This window comes from Pteropus alecto, unplaced genomic scaffold, assembly GCF_000325575.1.
Source record: "Pteropus alecto unplaced genomic scaffold, ASM32557v1 scaffold88, whole genome shotgun sequence".
NCBI classification, from domain to species: domain Eukaryota; kingdom Metazoa; phylum Chordata; class Mammalia; order Chiroptera; family Pteropodidae; genus Pteropus; species Pteropus alecto.
Window position 1 is genome coordinate 18,106,652 of NW_006494611.1, and position 16,348 is coordinate 18,122,999.

Sequence of the window (16,348 nt, forward strand, 5' to 3'; positions counted from 1 at the left end):
AATTGGGGTATTTGATACAAGTAGACTACCAGACTTTTATATTTTCTGAGTTTTTCTTCTCTGAAGACAGAATGACAGTTTTGAAATGATAGTGTTTTTTGGTCTTTCACAATAAGTTTTTAACTTTTTATTTTTCAATTAGACTTGACATTCAGTATTATTTTATATTAGTTTCAGGCATACAGCATAGTGGTTAGACATTTATATAATTTACGAAGTGATCCCCCTGATTAGTCAAGTACTCACCTGGAACTATACATGGTTATTAGAAAATTATTGAACATCATTCTTTGTTGATAGATCCTTAACACAACTCACTCATCTAAAAGAAGATAGTGTAGTGGTTTTGGCTTAAAGTTTTAAGTATAAAAAGAATTAGAATAAAATTTTTACCTTATACAAAGGAATAGTTAACAAGCATGGACTGAGGGCCTCACATTCTGGCTTGACCATTCCTTGCTGTGTGACCTCAGACAGATATTGCTTAGCATCTCTGTGTCTCATTTTTCTCACTTGGAAATCAGAGATAATGCCAACAAGCTAATAGAATCATTTGGAGAATGTAAATTAAATGATGTATGTAGAATGCTATAGTACCATGCAATTATATACCCAATGGTAGATATAATAAGTGCACACAAATTAGTGCTGTTCTTCCAAGCTATTTTAGAAGTTCGTTAATTTATTCCAGTATTGCTCTCACTATCCAAAACCTTTTTTATCTTAAGAATTGCCTTCATAGTTGCCTATTGAAAACAGTTCTCATTATGTCATGGTATGTCTCATAGCTATTACCTTAAAAAAAGGGATTCTTTTAAAATATTTGCTATGTGCCAAGAATTGTTATGTGCCAAAAGTTGTTCCAGAGTCAACTGTACATTGTTTTATTTAATCCTCGATTCATATAAGGAGTCCACATTAGTACTGTTTTACAGTTGAGGAAACTGAAACCCAGAAAAGTTATATAATAAATTGGCCAGGCTCACATAGCAAAGTGGTGATGGAGTCTTTCACTTAACTATTATGGTATGCTATCTCTATAAATTAATTTTGCTCTCCCAATGACTATAATCTTCTCCTTTTCGTTCTTTTCTCGTAATTATTTTGTTCATCTTTGTGATTTTATTATCCTGTCATGCACAAGATTTGTGAACATAATGTGGCCCAGCAAAGGAGTGGTCAAAGGATAGGGCGGAGGTGTCATTTTAGGGAAGAAGACTAATTTTTAACATCATATAATTTGAAGATCTTTTAAAGAGTTTTTCAAATTTATGAAATATTTGAAACATACACACAAGTAACCTTATCTTTACCACCCAGATTTAACAGGTGATCTTATCATATTTTGCTTTGCATTCCCCTCTGATCACCTACCTCTGGTAGCCTTCTGTCCTGAAGTTGGTAATGTGTATCAGTTCCAGTGAAAGGTATGGATAGATACATAATACATGTGTAGGTGTATGTTATTTTTACTTGTTCAATGTTACAAACAGGGAAATTAGATCCTTCCATGTGTCTGATTTCACATGTATACTTACAAGTTCCTCAGACACAGAAAAGTATAAACTATAAGAGAAAGAGAAATAGACAAGTCTGACTATGATTAAATTGAGTATTTCCAGAAGTGTAAGGTAACATAAACAAAGTGAAAAAACAAGCCGCTGGGAAAACATTTACAACCTTTTAACTAACAAAGGACTAATATCCAAATTATACAAAATTACTATAATCAGTTGTGTCAGGTTTATGTGTGTACATTATTCGATCACAGGTACTAACTGCAGCCAGCTCTAGGACCTTATTGTCTGATACATTAGTATTTGAGACATATGTTTAAATCTCCCAGTATTATTGTGGACCTGTCCATTTCTCAGTGAAATTATGTTAATTTTGCTATGTATATTTTGAGGTCATGTTATTAAATGTATACTAGTAGAGAATTGTTATGTTTTTCTGATGAATTATTTTTTATCATTATATAATGATTTCTATTCTAGATTGTGTATTTTGAGTAAAAAAATCTATTGATCTGATATAAATAGAACTACATTAGCCCTCTTTTGGTTAATATTTGCATTCGATATCCTTTTCCAATCTTTTACTTTGAACTTTTGGTGTTTTTCCTTTGAGATGTAACACTATCCTGTTTTATTTTCCTTTTCTGCAGGGTGTGACTCTTACAAACCTCAAATAGCTACATTTTGGTTTTTTTTTATACAGTCTAATCTTGTCTTTCACCAGACTAGTTTACTCTGTTTGCATTTGTGGTGATTACTCACAAATTTGTCTCTCATTCTTTCTTATTTTAGTTATTTCCATGTATGATGCTTTTTCTTCACATAACCGCACCCTCCCACACTGTTATTTTTCTCTTGTATTCTTTATCCCTTTATTCCCCTTTTCCTCTACTAGTTTAGAAGTTACGTATTCTCTTTTAGTGATACCCTTAAAATTTTTTAACATATATGTACCTAAAGTCCAAGTTAATGATATGTCTTCACTATTTCCAGTGCTATAATTTTAAGACTTAACACTTCTTTAACGTAGATGTCCCCTCCATATTACATGTTCTTGTTGTCTAGAATTTTAGTTTTACATGGTTTTTCTACCTCCAAATTAGATTTTTATTATTGCTCGTTATATATTGAAGCATATTTAGATTTATCTATATGCTTACCTTTTTTATTTTTATTTATTTTTTGCATATCATCTCTACTTCACACCCTACCTTCTGGGTTCACTTTTCTTTTTATCAAAGAATATGTGATTAATGTTTATTTAACCCCCACATTTAGGAATTAGAACACCGTCATGTGAAGTCACAGTTGCAGAGCTGACAATAGACCTCATGTCCTCTCACTTCCATGTCTCTTGTCCTTGTGTAAAGTTGTTGTTCTTACTTAAATACTGGGTCTTTCAGAAAAATGAACTGGAATTTAGTAACTTTAAAAGTGGCATTTCAGATCAATGTGGGAAAGTAAATGTTAAGACAAATGGTTAGCTAAATGTGGGGGAAATCCAGGAAGACCTCTATCTAATACATGGTGTTCAACTCCTGGCTCTGGTGCATGATCTTGGGCCATTTATTTTCAGGTCTCATTATTATCTGAAAATGAAAATGAGAATACTTATCTGACAGGATTAAATGAGAATAATACATGTAAAGTGTTTAGCACAGTGAATGACACATGAGAATCATTTCATAGATGATAATTATTATAAGTACGTTTTTTTCTTGCTCATTTTCTCTTCTTAATCTACATGTAATTTTGGTGTGATTATATTATCCGAAGTCTATTGTGTGCCCAGTACTATCACTTAATTGGCTTGACTGTATAAGCTTACATTGGGGAGCAAGACAAGGAGCTGAATTAATGTTGAGGTAGTAGAATACCAAAGCCTTATAGTTAAAATGAATGTTAGAATATTTCAGTGGGATATGTGTTTTGTAATGGACTTGGGACTTGATACCAACTATTTGCCAAGCATGTTGAATATATCATAGAAAAGTGTTAACCTTCCTAAGAACTACTGAAGTAAATCCAGTGTTGTTTGACTGACTGTCTTCTTCACTGTCACTCCATGATATATCTAGTGAGACTTATTTCACTATTTTCACCATAATGGCAATTAATGGAAATCAGATTTCAAATTTTAAGCTTTTATGGTTCACAAATTCTAAAAACTGAAAATACTTTTTAGTGATTCTCTTTCCATGCTGTTCCAAATGTGCTTAACATTCTTTAATAATAAGAAGAGTGTTTGGATGTATTCTTTGCAATATGTTTTATACTTGTTTTTTTAAGCATGTTTTATATTCGTTTAAGGTGGATAGGCATGTGGATCTGCTAGAAGTTGCCCAGGAAACTGATGGGTTTTCAGGAAGTGACCTAAAAGAGATGTGTCGAGATGCTGCCCTCCTCTGTGTCAGGGAATATGTTAATTCTACATCAGAAGAAAGGTAAGTGTTTATAGAGTTGATCTCTAATATTTATCAAACCCTTGTAAGAGCTTTTAGGTTCGTTTCTTTTATTTTGCTTTATAATTCCAACTCTGCTTATGGAATAAAAGGTAAATTGGAATTAACAGTCCCCTCAACTTTATTTATTGTCCTTTTTTCTAATTCATTCTGAAAATGCATTTGTGGGGAGGTCTTAAAGAGAGTCTAGTATGAAGAGGAAGAAATATAAGTTAAATTTCTACTGAAAATTCTTGGACTCTGTCACAGAAAGCTTATAGAAACTTAGGTTTGTTCCTATCTGCTAGGAAAATAGGGTTTTCTAGTACTCCTGGATTGCTTTACATCTTAAATTCTTAAGTTTCATTTCATATGGACACAAGTGCCCTGTCTTCCAGAAATTTTACACCTAAATGAGGGGCCTGCCTTGGGATTAGACTTTAGCTTGTTAATAATACTATATTTATAAAACAAATCACTTGTCACTGTAGCATACTACACTTGAAACCAATTTCAAAATATAATGAGCTTGAGAAAACAATTTCGTACCAACTTTATTCCAGCAAAGATATAGGTGAACTGGAATAAGAGCCCTGATGAACCATGTCCCTTGAGGGACATAGTGGGATTTTGTTTTTCTTATTATTGAAGTGGGGGAGACTTAGATTAGTTGTTTTCTATTAATAGCAGAGAATTTTGAGTTCATCAGAAGCTAAACACTTACATGAATTTGTAGGAATCCTACTTTTAATTCTAGTTTTCACGAGAATAACGTTTGACTCCTTGATTGGAATTATTCCTGTTTTGGTAAACTGACACCTTTATACAACATTTTCACGTTAGGTAATATTCTGTACTTATATTCTTAGTGTGAAGTATTTGATTTTAATTACCACAGCAATGATGTTTATAGCCAGACATTTTAGCTTCCTGCCTCTTAGTCAGTGCTTTTAAAAAATCTCCTAGTACTTGTATATGCATAGATAATTCCGAAAAGAGTTCACATGAAGCTTTTAATTGTGGTTGTCTTTTGGATCTTGGGTGGGAAAGAGGTTTTATTTTTTAATCATGGTAAGATTTTAGGAAGATATATCGTAAAGTTATTTGACTTGGTGGTTTTGTTTGCAATTTAGCCATGATGAAGATGAAATTCGACCTGTGCAACAACAGGACCTGCAACGGGCAATTGAAAAGATGAAGAAATCAAAGGACGCAGCATTTCAGAATGTTTTAACACATGTTTGTTTAGATTAAGAGTAAAGGTCATTTGTACAGGTGAGTGTGACCTGGATCGGAGTGCCCTGTTATCATTAGTGGAAATAGAACGGAAGGAGGAGTGTTCTTTAAACAGTGAGGGAGTTGAATGACCCTGGTTTTATACTCTGAATTCTAAGTTATTGAGATATAGTTGTTATATAAACGGTATTACTACTTGTCAAAAATCATGAGGAGGAACAGTTTAATCCAGCCTGAGTGCGGGTGACTGTGTTTGACCTCTTTAGCCATATGTTGCAGCCTTATAGCATCTAAGCTGGTCTTAAAAGTAACAGATGATTCGTTGAGTCATTAGTGAGAAAAAGGGATGTTGTTAAGTGCTGGTTTCTAGATATGTGAGAGAGAGAGAGAGAGAGAGCGCGCGCGTGCGTGTGTGTGTGTGTGTGTGTATTAAATGTATATATTCACACATTTTATATTGACATTCTGTAGATATGTTTGAATACAGAAACGTTTTTTTACCCCAACTGCTGAATCAAAAAGTACCAAATAGTATATAGTGAAATTAAGATTGAAGGTTGTGTCTAAAAGGTACAGTGGTTCAGCCATTTTCATTTGTCACTTATTGCAGCTTTTTTTTTAAGTTGAGTGTTTCTCTGCATTTGAATAGTTAGCCACATCTGAATACATAGATGTGGCTCAATTATAATGGTTGTCAGGATTATCAAATAAAAATACTTGTTCAGTGATCAGCATTTTCAGGCAGTTGCATGATCGACACGGATTTCATCTCTTTCTGCAAGCACACCAAGTAGAGACATTTTTTAAATTGATATATGTTAGGTGGATTGAGAGCCTTTCAAAAGAATGGCTTTGAAAAACCTCAGTGCCACTCAATATATGTATGTGATTCTTCCTTTCTTCATTTAATGTAACATAGTTCTGTTGTAACCATGGTTTCTTAATGTTTTTTTAAAGTTATATGTTCTTTAATTATGGTCAAATATAATTTGGTCATCAAAAATGAAATTATAGTTTAAAACAAGTAGCTATTACTAAATGTGCTAAAAATATTCATTTTGTAATTGAAAATTTAAAAGTTTTCTTAGCGTATTATAAATTGTGCCCTAGATAGTAAAAATATACACATCAAAATTCCCATATCGTATTTGTAGTCATTTTAATGCTATATGCACTACATGTAGGTGAAACATTTTTTTTGGTCGAGAATTTCACTACCAGAATTCTGTTACAGGCACTTAAACACACAGCATAAGGGAAATGGCACAATACAATCTCGAGGCACCTTCTGAATCATCAGAAAGATTAAATTATGCTTCATACATTTTTGTTTTTAATTGTATTTCTTTGAAAATTCGCAATCTTTATTTATGAGTTATTGTATTCATTTCTTTACACTAAGTGTCTCGTTAAAACCTATTGAATAGTTTGTCCCATTGTGCTTTGAATGGTGAGTGGGATAGAAATTGTGGGAGAAAACTTTGGATAACAAAAAGCAAGTTTTGAAAATTGCAAAGATGATTGAAAAATTGAATGCAAAACACAAGATACCAAAAAAATTTCATCTTCATTTTTAATAATTATATTATTCTATTATTTTGTAAATATGTAATAAAGAGGTCCCTCTTAACTGATTTTTCTCTGCTTATGCCTTGGTGGTTTTTCAGTTATGTAAAATTTTCTGGGGTGGTTTTGATTTGTAAAACTTGCCCTTGAACTGTTTTTAAGTTACTGTGTAGCTTTCACACTTTTACAGCATACATATTAGTATCTAATCATTATTTTTGTTTTAGTATGAATTTCAGTAATCATTTAATTTTAATCTGATGACATATTGATCAGAAGTAAGGGGTGATATGTATCCCTCATGTCCTTTCTTTTTATCTACTCTTAAATTCAGAATATCTAATAACAGTAGTTAAATTTATCATCGTTTTCATCATCAAATGAAGTTAGAGAAATACACTAATCCCAGCAACAATGACTCATCTAGGTACTTTAATACCTTAAAGTAATTGAGGAAACATTGTTGTTATTACTATTATTATTATTATTATCATTATTTGCTTACAGTTTCTGACTGAGAATATTCATCTTCTCTAGGTGATAAATGTTGGGAAAGGTCTTTTCTTCTTGCTTTCTTGCTTTCTATTTATATTATATCGACATGCAATATTCTCAGTTTCAGGTATACAACATAAGTTTTCAACATTTATATATCTGATGGATTGATCACCATCTGTCACTGTAAAAGTTACTACAATAGACTGTATTCTCTATGCTGTACAATACATCCCTGTAACTTATTTATTTTATAACTGAGACTTTGTAGCTCTTATTCTCCTTTACCTTCTCCATTGTCACCCACCGCCTCAACCCCCAGCCATCCATCATTTTGTTCTTTGTATCTATGAATCTGTTTCTGTTTTGTTTGTTCATTTGTTTTGTTTTTTTAGATTGCACATATAAGTGAAATAGTATGGCTTTTGTCTCTTGTTTGACTTATTTCAACTTAGCATAATACCCTCTAGGTCATCTACGTTGTCATTCTTTCTTATGACTGAGTGAAATTCCATTGTATATATGCCAAATCTTTATCTATTCATCTATCAGTGTACACCTAAGTTGCTTCCATATCTTGGCTCTTGTGAATAATGCTGTAGTGAACATAGGGGTGCAAATAACTTTTTGAATTATTTTTTTTATTTTCTTCAGTTAGATACCTAGGAGTGGAATTGAGGAAACATTATGCTTTTAAAGAATGTTTAGTGTTACATAATCTATCCTTCTGATGTAGGCATGCATTTGACACATGTAGTTGGAGTTAGATTCTAAGATATTTCATTTTGGGTATCAAAATGAAGTTAAGAGGACTGATCTAGAGTTAGACTGACCTGAGTTTAAATCCAGGCTCTCCATTAATTAACTGTGTCTTTGGACTAGTTACCTAACTTCTTTGAGCTTCAGTTTCTCATTTGTAAAATGGAGTGACAGTGACACCTACTTTATAGGATTGTGTAATGAAAGGTGCATGTAGGACACTCAGCAGTGTCGGGCACAATTAAACTGCTCAAATGTTAGTTGTCACATAATTTTATTACTTTTACACACTGATGTACGTATTTGGTGACCAGGCTCAATTTTTGAGCATTATCCATGCCTAAACCATTTCCATGATCCCTATAGAGATTGAAATGATTAGCTGTGTGATGTTTCTCTGAAAGCCTCATTGTTGGAAGACTTTTGATAAGTCTGGTGTGTCTCAAACTTTTCCCAGACCTTTTTTCTAAATAGAGTATAGTACCTCAATATTTGAATCAATTCAGTGTCTCCTTTATGACTCTCCTTTCTATCTTACTCAACCTCCCTACCTCCAGAGTGACCCAGAATTCACCATGTTATCAAGAGCTGGATTGGGATAATATAAATATTCTATATGGACCATAATAATCTAATACTAGTAGCTATAACTACTACTAGGTTTGGTGTTAGTGAGGCTGTCTCAAGCCTTGAGTGTACCTCAAGTAAAAATGGCATCATCCCTCATTGGTAAGAATTTTTTAACTGGAATTGTGTTGTTTGTGGACAAATGTTATAACTTTCTTCTCGATAAAGAAAATAAATTGGATGATATGTATTTTAGAATTCTCTTTTTAGCTTCTCTTAAGGTTGATATCAGAATATTGAATAGACTTCTGATATGCTAGGCATATATCCTGCATGACTAAAACCTCAGCACCAACTAGAAGCCTCAAATAAAGCCATAGGACCATTTTATTTCAGCTGACAGAAATTGTTAGATTTCATTATTAACTTTGTTGTCATTTAGTCATCAAAGATAGAGTTCCCTAATCATTTCAAAAGTTAAAGCTCTCTTTACATGTATAGGGGAAAATTCTAAGACATCATATTCATGAAATTATGTTGAGAAGATGTGTAGCACAGATGCCAGATGTAAATGAGATCAAACCTAAAAGAAACCAGTTAGTAATGGGAATAAAAACAAAATATCCTCAGTAACCCTGGTGTAAATTTGACACTATTAATACTAACAGCACATAATGGTCTTTACTAAAACACTGAACTGGGAGTATATTTTTGTGATTGTCTAATATTAACAGTTATAAATCTACTTGAGAACACTTTTAGTTATAATCTTTTGTGCTTTGAAATTCAGCTTCAGTGAATGTTAATGCTGGTGTAGACATCAAGGACACAGGTTAGATATAACCTTTTGTGCTTTGAAATACAGCTTCAGTGAATGTTAATGCTGGTGTAGACATCAAGGACACAGGTTTATGAATCATGACAGCTCAGTTTTAAAACTAGAGCCAAACATATTGAGATAATTACTGACATGCAAAACTCAGAGCTAAGAGTAGAACACAGTGGAACACGCTAGCTTCCAGAAATTCTAAGAATAATTGATATTCTCAAATAGGGTGTGATAACAGATCGTTCAGTGAAACAAAGTCCTTTGCAAACATCTGAGGGAGATGAGCATCGCCTACTGGGCCATAGTGTCATAAAGAGTACCAGTTAGGATTCTATTGCAAGCAAGCAACTCTGGCTGACTTAAGCAATGAAGAATTTGAAGGATATGGGAAGCTCATGAGATCAAAGGGAAGCTAGAGAATTGGAGTTAGGATAGAAACTCAGAAAGCTCCAGAAATTTATTAGGAATTGCTTAAGTCTCTTGCTTTTATACTTCCACTGGATTAAATGAACTTTCAGTTGTTTATCTTTAAATTATCCCATTCAAGATTCAAAATCCTAGAAGTGAGTGTGCAAACCCAGGTCAGAAATTACCCCCTGGCAGTCCAGGAGCTTTGAGAGAATGACCCTCCAGGAACTCCTTTGGCTTAAATGGTTTGAGAACAAGTGTCCAAATTACTGATTCATCAAGACTAAATGCAAAAGGGGAGCTGTATTTCATCCACAGGAAACTGAGTATTGTGGGGAAGGTAGCTGGACAAACAAAATAATGAAAATGACCAGCTATAACTCAAGTAGGCATGCTGGCCGTTTGAGCAACATACATTACAGTTTGTATGGACAGACCTTCAGGGACTGCTTGGTCCAGTCTCATATGCTCTTGATGATGGAGTACTCCTTGACATGCCCTCCTTTTTAGCTAGTTGATCACTTTTTAACTTGTAATTTATTTTGTTCCAGGTAGTGGGTAGAAAAAAAAAAACAGTGGAAATTGAAGCATAACGTTGGTTTTGGTTTTATTTCCAGGGAATGCAAGCCCTTTCCTTTGATAGGCAGTTAGGGTGAAAGGCTGATTATTCCCCTTTCTTCTAGAGTCCAGTTAGGCTGGCCCTGGGCTGTTGCTTTAATAAAATGGAGTCGACTGCGCTTAGCCAAACCCTGTAATTAACTAGGAGGAAATATTTGTGTTGCAAGTTTATATGTTTGTGGTTCTTTATATTCAATTCTGAAAGGATTCTGGCATCCAGTCACCATGAGAATGCACGAGACTTCCAGCCCCTCTTCTGTCATTTTCTCTGCAAAATCTAGGGAAGGGAGATTTTCTGGCCTGGCAGATGGTTTTTAAATGTGTTTCCAGTTTCAGTCACTACTGTCTGAGTGTTGACTGAATTCTCATCCCTGCAAAGTCTCTCTGTCTAGGCAGGCCTGCTCTTTCATGTGTTACATCCAGTCTCAGGAGTCTACCCCTGATATAAAAACAAAAAAGTACAGAGGTTCTCTGCTCACCTCTGAAGGGCTTATGACTTGGAAGGAAGCTCATGAAGAATTCCTTGCATCCATTGCTCTTTCCTAGCCTCATAGAAAAGTACTATTTTAATTTTGTCTGGATTTTTCTTATTACTATGGGAGTGAAGATCTTTCTCACCCGCCTACATTCTTGCAGAAGAAATTGTGCAGGTATTTATTGTAAGTCATGTAAAGTTAATTTTCATCTTTACAGGTTTCAATACACACACATACATACATACACACACAGAGAAGGAGGGAGAGATCATGTGTACAATGCTGCCTTGGGCAAAATCTCTTTTCTGCTGTGGGCACCAGTTTCCTTTTCTGTAAATATGAATCATAGTGTAAGTTTAAGAATTTTATGAAAATGTTTTGGAAGCTAGGAAGTGAATATGGCTGTAGGTTATCAGGCCCTTAGGCAAGTCATCTCTGATCCTGGGTCCCCATTTCCTTATCTGTACAATAATGGAAATACTGAAATAGATGTGCTTGTCACTAAACAGCACACTAACAATAGTGGCACTGTTGATAGACAGAAGTAGGGCCCTTAGCAGTACTGACCTGATCATCAGAACTTCTAAAACTGGGTGGATTCCTTAGCTACTGATAGGTGTCAGCCTTGGTAAATGGATTTGTTATTTCCTTGGCTCTCAGAGCTATAGCATTTTCTTCAGTTGTTTACCTTGAATATCCAAAGATCTGGTACTTTATGTAATTCTTTTTATGATTTGAGAATAGGATGGGGGATACCATCTCTGTAGTGGTTGATGGGATTGATTTCTTCCATAAATGTAGGTTCTTGGTGAATACACTACTGCCAGGTCAATGTCGCAGTTGTTTACATGAAATAGTCCATTATTATTTCAACCTGTGCTGAGCTGTACTTTACCTTTGAACTATTTATGGAAAGCAGGCTTATACAATAAATAGAAATCCAGATATTTCTTTACTCGTACCTTTTTATAATATAGTTTATAAGAATTTCACGTTTTAGTAAAATAGGTACAGAGCAGGTTTAAGCTTCTGAAACAAACCAGTTGTGTTTAAGAACTTTACCAAATAAAGTATGATATTAAAGTGTGATATTAATGATGCCAGCAATTACAAATACATATTATGACATTAAAAGAGCTGTGCCCATCAGTTTTTTGTTTCTGTATTTGAAGATAATAAAACTATTACTTTTTAAAACATTCTATAATTTAGATTTATTACTAACTGAGACTGGCTTTCCCTATAATCCAAATTAGGAGGTCTGTGGAAAGAGTAATAGGCTTGGGAGGGTAGGGGAAGATATCTTGGTTACAAAAGATAAACCATTGAACAATTACCGAGGCTCACCTAGCAAAGCTTGTTTTTCAGTTTGTCAGGACTTCCTTCTATCCACCACTCTTTGCTAGCCCTGTAGAAAAGCATTTTTATTTTGTCTAGGTTTTTCTGTATCAAACTAAAATGTCCAAACTCTAGCCAGTGACTCATTCATTTTTATTAATAATTTCAATATAATAACAATATAAGCAAAAATATTTGGTAGTTCTTTAGAGTGTATATTAGTAAATTGCTTATATATCACTTTCATTATTTGGTGAATGTGTATAATGAGTGGCCCAATACATAATAGTTAATATTGACCAAAGAATTAAATGCATACTGGGGGAAGAAATATCTATACAGCCAATTGTCGATTTATGCATTTTTGGTAATGGAGATATGCTTAAATAATAGAAATCTGTATCATTCAAAAACTCATAGGCAAAGGCTGCACTATTGTTTCATCAAACCTTTCGACATAAAGGACAGTTGATTGGTCTGGTGACCATCTAATTTCCTGATTACCTACCTATCAGGAAATGAAGATCAGTGCTAGACCTAATAGAAAGGAGGAAGATGAGGAAAAAACAAAAATGAATTTGCCGTTCTCAAGTAGCCAAGATTCATTTCTTGCAGGGAATATGGGTTGGAAAGAAATCTTGTAGCCTGATATAAGTGTTGATGTATTTATAAGTCCGCCATTTTCTGACCGAATGATTTATGTATGGCTTTCCAGGATATTTGCACACTGCCCTGTACAGTCTGGCATACTCCCTCAGCGCTACTTCTATCTTCATGTATTTAAACATTTTCTGCCCTGATTTGCCCTACTAATTGTCACTAAGGGCCGGCAAGTAAGAATCTGGGGAGAAAGAGGGAGGGGCAACAAGTGGTAGCTTTGAGTTGGCTATCACACTAGTTTTATTTGGAATGAGAACCTGTAGCAAAAATGTTCATTAAGCCTTCAAGACAGAAGGGAGGCAGGGACTCCAGGAAAACCCAAACTGCAGGCCTGCTTGAAGGTCACTGAAAGTATGGGTGGAAACAGGTATCCTTTTTGCATGTAAAAGTAGCAACCGCTGAGGTTAGCAGAGGTGTGGGAGTTGAAAAATAAACAAAACCATACACACAACTGCTTCCAACCGTGCTGGTTAAACTCCTTGGGAGCACTTGAAGAAAAGGGGAGCGAGTCAGAAAAAAAGAAAAAAAAGGTCAGATCCTCACATAGTGAATGAATGCAGGGGAGAGGTCCCTGAGGAACCTAGTCACCTCTGAAAATATCACTATCTTACTTGGCTGAGACCATGTGTCATTCATATCTAGAGGACAGTTTTTAAAATGAGCAAACAGCCTCTTAATTATGGGCTAAAAGGGTTGCTGCTGTTTCTCTCCAATTACATGGAGTCACAAAGCCCTCAACAGTCATGTGGTCAACCCACACCCAGTGTTATAGACAGAAAAGACTCAGCCTTCATTTTGAGAAATTTATTAAAACGAGAACAAGCATCAGTTGTACATACAAATAGTCATTTGCACTGTGTGGTACTAGAGCAGAAGAGTAGTTTTAAATATATTAAAAAATCACAAAACATTGGTTAAGGCACTACATCCTGTCTCATGTTTTTAATAAATATTCTGTTTTTAAAAAAAATTAGTATCTCTGATTAAATGAATCTAGGCACTATACTATTAAAGACAAGTATAGTTTGCTGTGGCCATTGTGTATTATTCTTAAAAGGACTTTTCATTAGCTAAAATCAGCATTAAAAAAAAAAAAAACCCCGGAATATTTTAAAAATCACAGTTTTCTTTCCAGCTTAAGTCATCTTCCAGAGAGACCTATGTACAAAAGGTACTGTTTTTTCATATATCCCTTAGCACAAAGAATTATGCATAAAGTACAAAAAGATTGCCTCTCAGGAAGTAAAGCCATCAGAGGTTGGATTTTTCAGAACAGCATGAGTCTTTGGAAAAAGTATTTTTCTCAACTGCAATAAAATCAGCTAAGTTTAGAAAACTCTAAACTCTTGGATCTTTCAGCATCCAAGAAGGCTGCTTTGTAGTGTCCTCTGTTCAAGGAGCTTCGTTAAGCATTTTGGAGAATCAGACTCACTCCTGTGTTGTACAGTGTAGGCAGAGCACCAGACTGGGAATCATGTGGCCTGGGCGCTTGTTCTGTGCCACTGGTACTTCCTAAACATATCAATTTTGTGTTTTTGTTACAGTGCTCAGCAGCTCACAAAACATGTGCTTGTGCATCATCTAAGTTTGGTCACCTGTCAGATGAAAGGGTTGGATTTGATGTTTTCTGTGGTCTTTTTCAGTTCTAGCAGCTCGTTAATCTGATGATGTGAATGGTTTTTAGTTACAGTTGATGCTACTGCAGTCAGTAGGCACAGCCTCTTCATATGATACAATGACTACAGCAAAGAGGAGAAAAATTAACTTTCTATGACATTGCCAGATTGTTTGAGCCCTGGGTGCAGATCTTTCATCAAAGCACTCTACGCTATTTAAAAGTCGCCATTTAACTGGAGTTATATTATTCACAGAAGTGCATTAAGACTTCTCTCATTAGACAATATAACTTTCGTGGCAGATGTAGGTTGCATAGATAGAATTCTGAGATTAAATTCACATTTTCACACATTTGGTTTCTCCAGTCAGGTCATACTTCAGCATATAAGAGATTGAGCAGTAAGGCTGTATACAGACAGGCATGAGGTGAAATATTAGGAAGATTCTTGTTGTGAGCCTCACCTCATTCAGGGTGAGATTTTTTGTTTTTGGTCAGCTGTATAGAAGAGACTGCTCTTCTGATTAATTTTACTACTGGTATGTGACATTGGGAGAGTGCAGGTTGGCAAGACTTAGGCTGGAAAATATGCTTTACTTTTTGGCAAGTAAACTAAACACATGGTCAAAGCTTTAAGAAATCTGGGACCTACCTGCTTAGATGCAGCAGAGAATACAGATAATTTCATTCTGAAATGATAACAATATTGCTTTTACCTGCTAAGATTTGGTCTTCAGTTTGACTATTTTATGTGTTTACTGAAGTCGACTTTAAACTTTAGACATAATTTTTACCTCATTATAAAACACTTAAAATCAGTCATTGAGAAACAATTTGGATACAAAGCATCTCATTACAAAAATAGAAAAGGAATCAAAGAGCATGTCAGAAAGTTAGAAAGAAACTCTGGAGCCAAGAGCGTTTAGTTGTTCTTCTCCAGGGACCTATAATAATCTGTCAGGACTTTCCACGCTTTGGGGGCCATGAAGCCATCTGGGGGATTTTCTCCTTCTCGAGCCAGCTTCCTCATACGAGTTCCTGAGATGAAGTCAAACTCATTGTGCCTGTCACAAGGTAGCAACAAAGAATTCTGTTGTGAGCCTCACCTCATTCAGTAATATCTAGCTTAAAAATACCTGGAGTAGGTTATGGGTTCTTAGACCACATTTTTCCTTCTGTGAAATGCTGCCTCGTCTAAAATGGCATTTTGCTAAATCTGCAGTTCAGTAAAGGAACTTGTAGAAGAAGGGGAAATAATGACAGCTATCCATTCAGTATTTACTGTGTACCTGATCTATTCATGGGAAGTAACTTCTTTGCTCCTTGTACTTCTGTGAGTTCTGAGCATGGTGAGTGAGCTGTAAATACTCATTAAAATCTTTTTCTGAGTTGACTTCCTTTCACTTAATGTGCTAGGCACTCAGTTCATGCTCAAGGAATATATGTTAAAAAAATATTTTATGGACCATCTTCTATATGCAAGCGGCTGTGCTATAGCTTTAGGGAACACAAAATATGTAAGACCAGATCTTGGCCTTCAAGGGACTCCCATTCCAATTAGGAGCATGTGGGGATGCACTGGAGAATTTTCCAAAGGGCCAAAATTTGCCTCAACATTCCAGTTGTACAGATGTTGATTAAAGAATTTTCCTCTGAAAACCTACCTTTCTGGATCATAGAAGTCCATGGCTTTTTTGGCTTTGTTGTAGGCAGCCACTCGGAATGGAATGATTTCCACGGAAGTGAGGCCGGGGGCCATGCTCAAGACCTTGCCCCCGTGAGTGGGTTCATACAGATCTTTCTTGGTCTCAGGGTGGGGCATT

General features: G+C 35.0%; 2 protein-coding genes across 5 annotated transcripts in view; one reads left to right on the forward strand and one right to left on the reverse strand.

The window, feature by feature from the left end:
- ATAD1 (ATPase family, AAA domain containing 1) overlaps window positions 1-16,348 on the forward strand; it is a 53,782-nt gene that overhangs the window by 34,977 nt on the left and 2,457 nt on the right. For 2 of the 3 annotated variants that reach the window (XM_006925978.3, XM_006925979.3), the window contains exons 9-10: window positions 3,828-3,961; window positions 5,092-7,512. In XM_006925978.3, the coding sequence (XP_006926040.1) occupies window positions 3,828-3,961; window positions 5,092-5,212 (255 nt within the window). In that variant the 3' untranslated portion in view covers window positions 5,213-7,512. Of the gene's footprint in view, window positions 1-3,827; window positions 3,962-5,091; window positions 7,513-16,348 lie in introns of those variants that run through there. The other variant, XM_006925980.3, reaches the window with a different exon arrangement.
- PAPSS2 (3'-phosphoadenosine 5'-phosphosulfate synthase 2) overlaps window positions 13,700-16,348 on the reverse strand; it is a 63,871-nt gene continuing 61,222 nt past the window's right edge. For both annotated transcript variants that reach the window (XM_015599934.2, XM_015599933.2), the window contains 2 exons: window positions 16,190-16,348; window positions 13,700-15,589 (listed from right to left, as the gene is read on the reverse strand). The exon at window positions 16,190-16,348 is cut by the window's right edge and continues 1 nt beyond it. In XM_015599934.2, coding sequence (XP_015455420.1) covers window positions 15,448-15,589; window positions 16,190-16,348 — 301 coding nt within the window. In that variant the 3' untranslated portion in view covers window positions 13,700-15,447. The remainder of the gene's footprint in view (window positions 15,590-16,189) is intronic.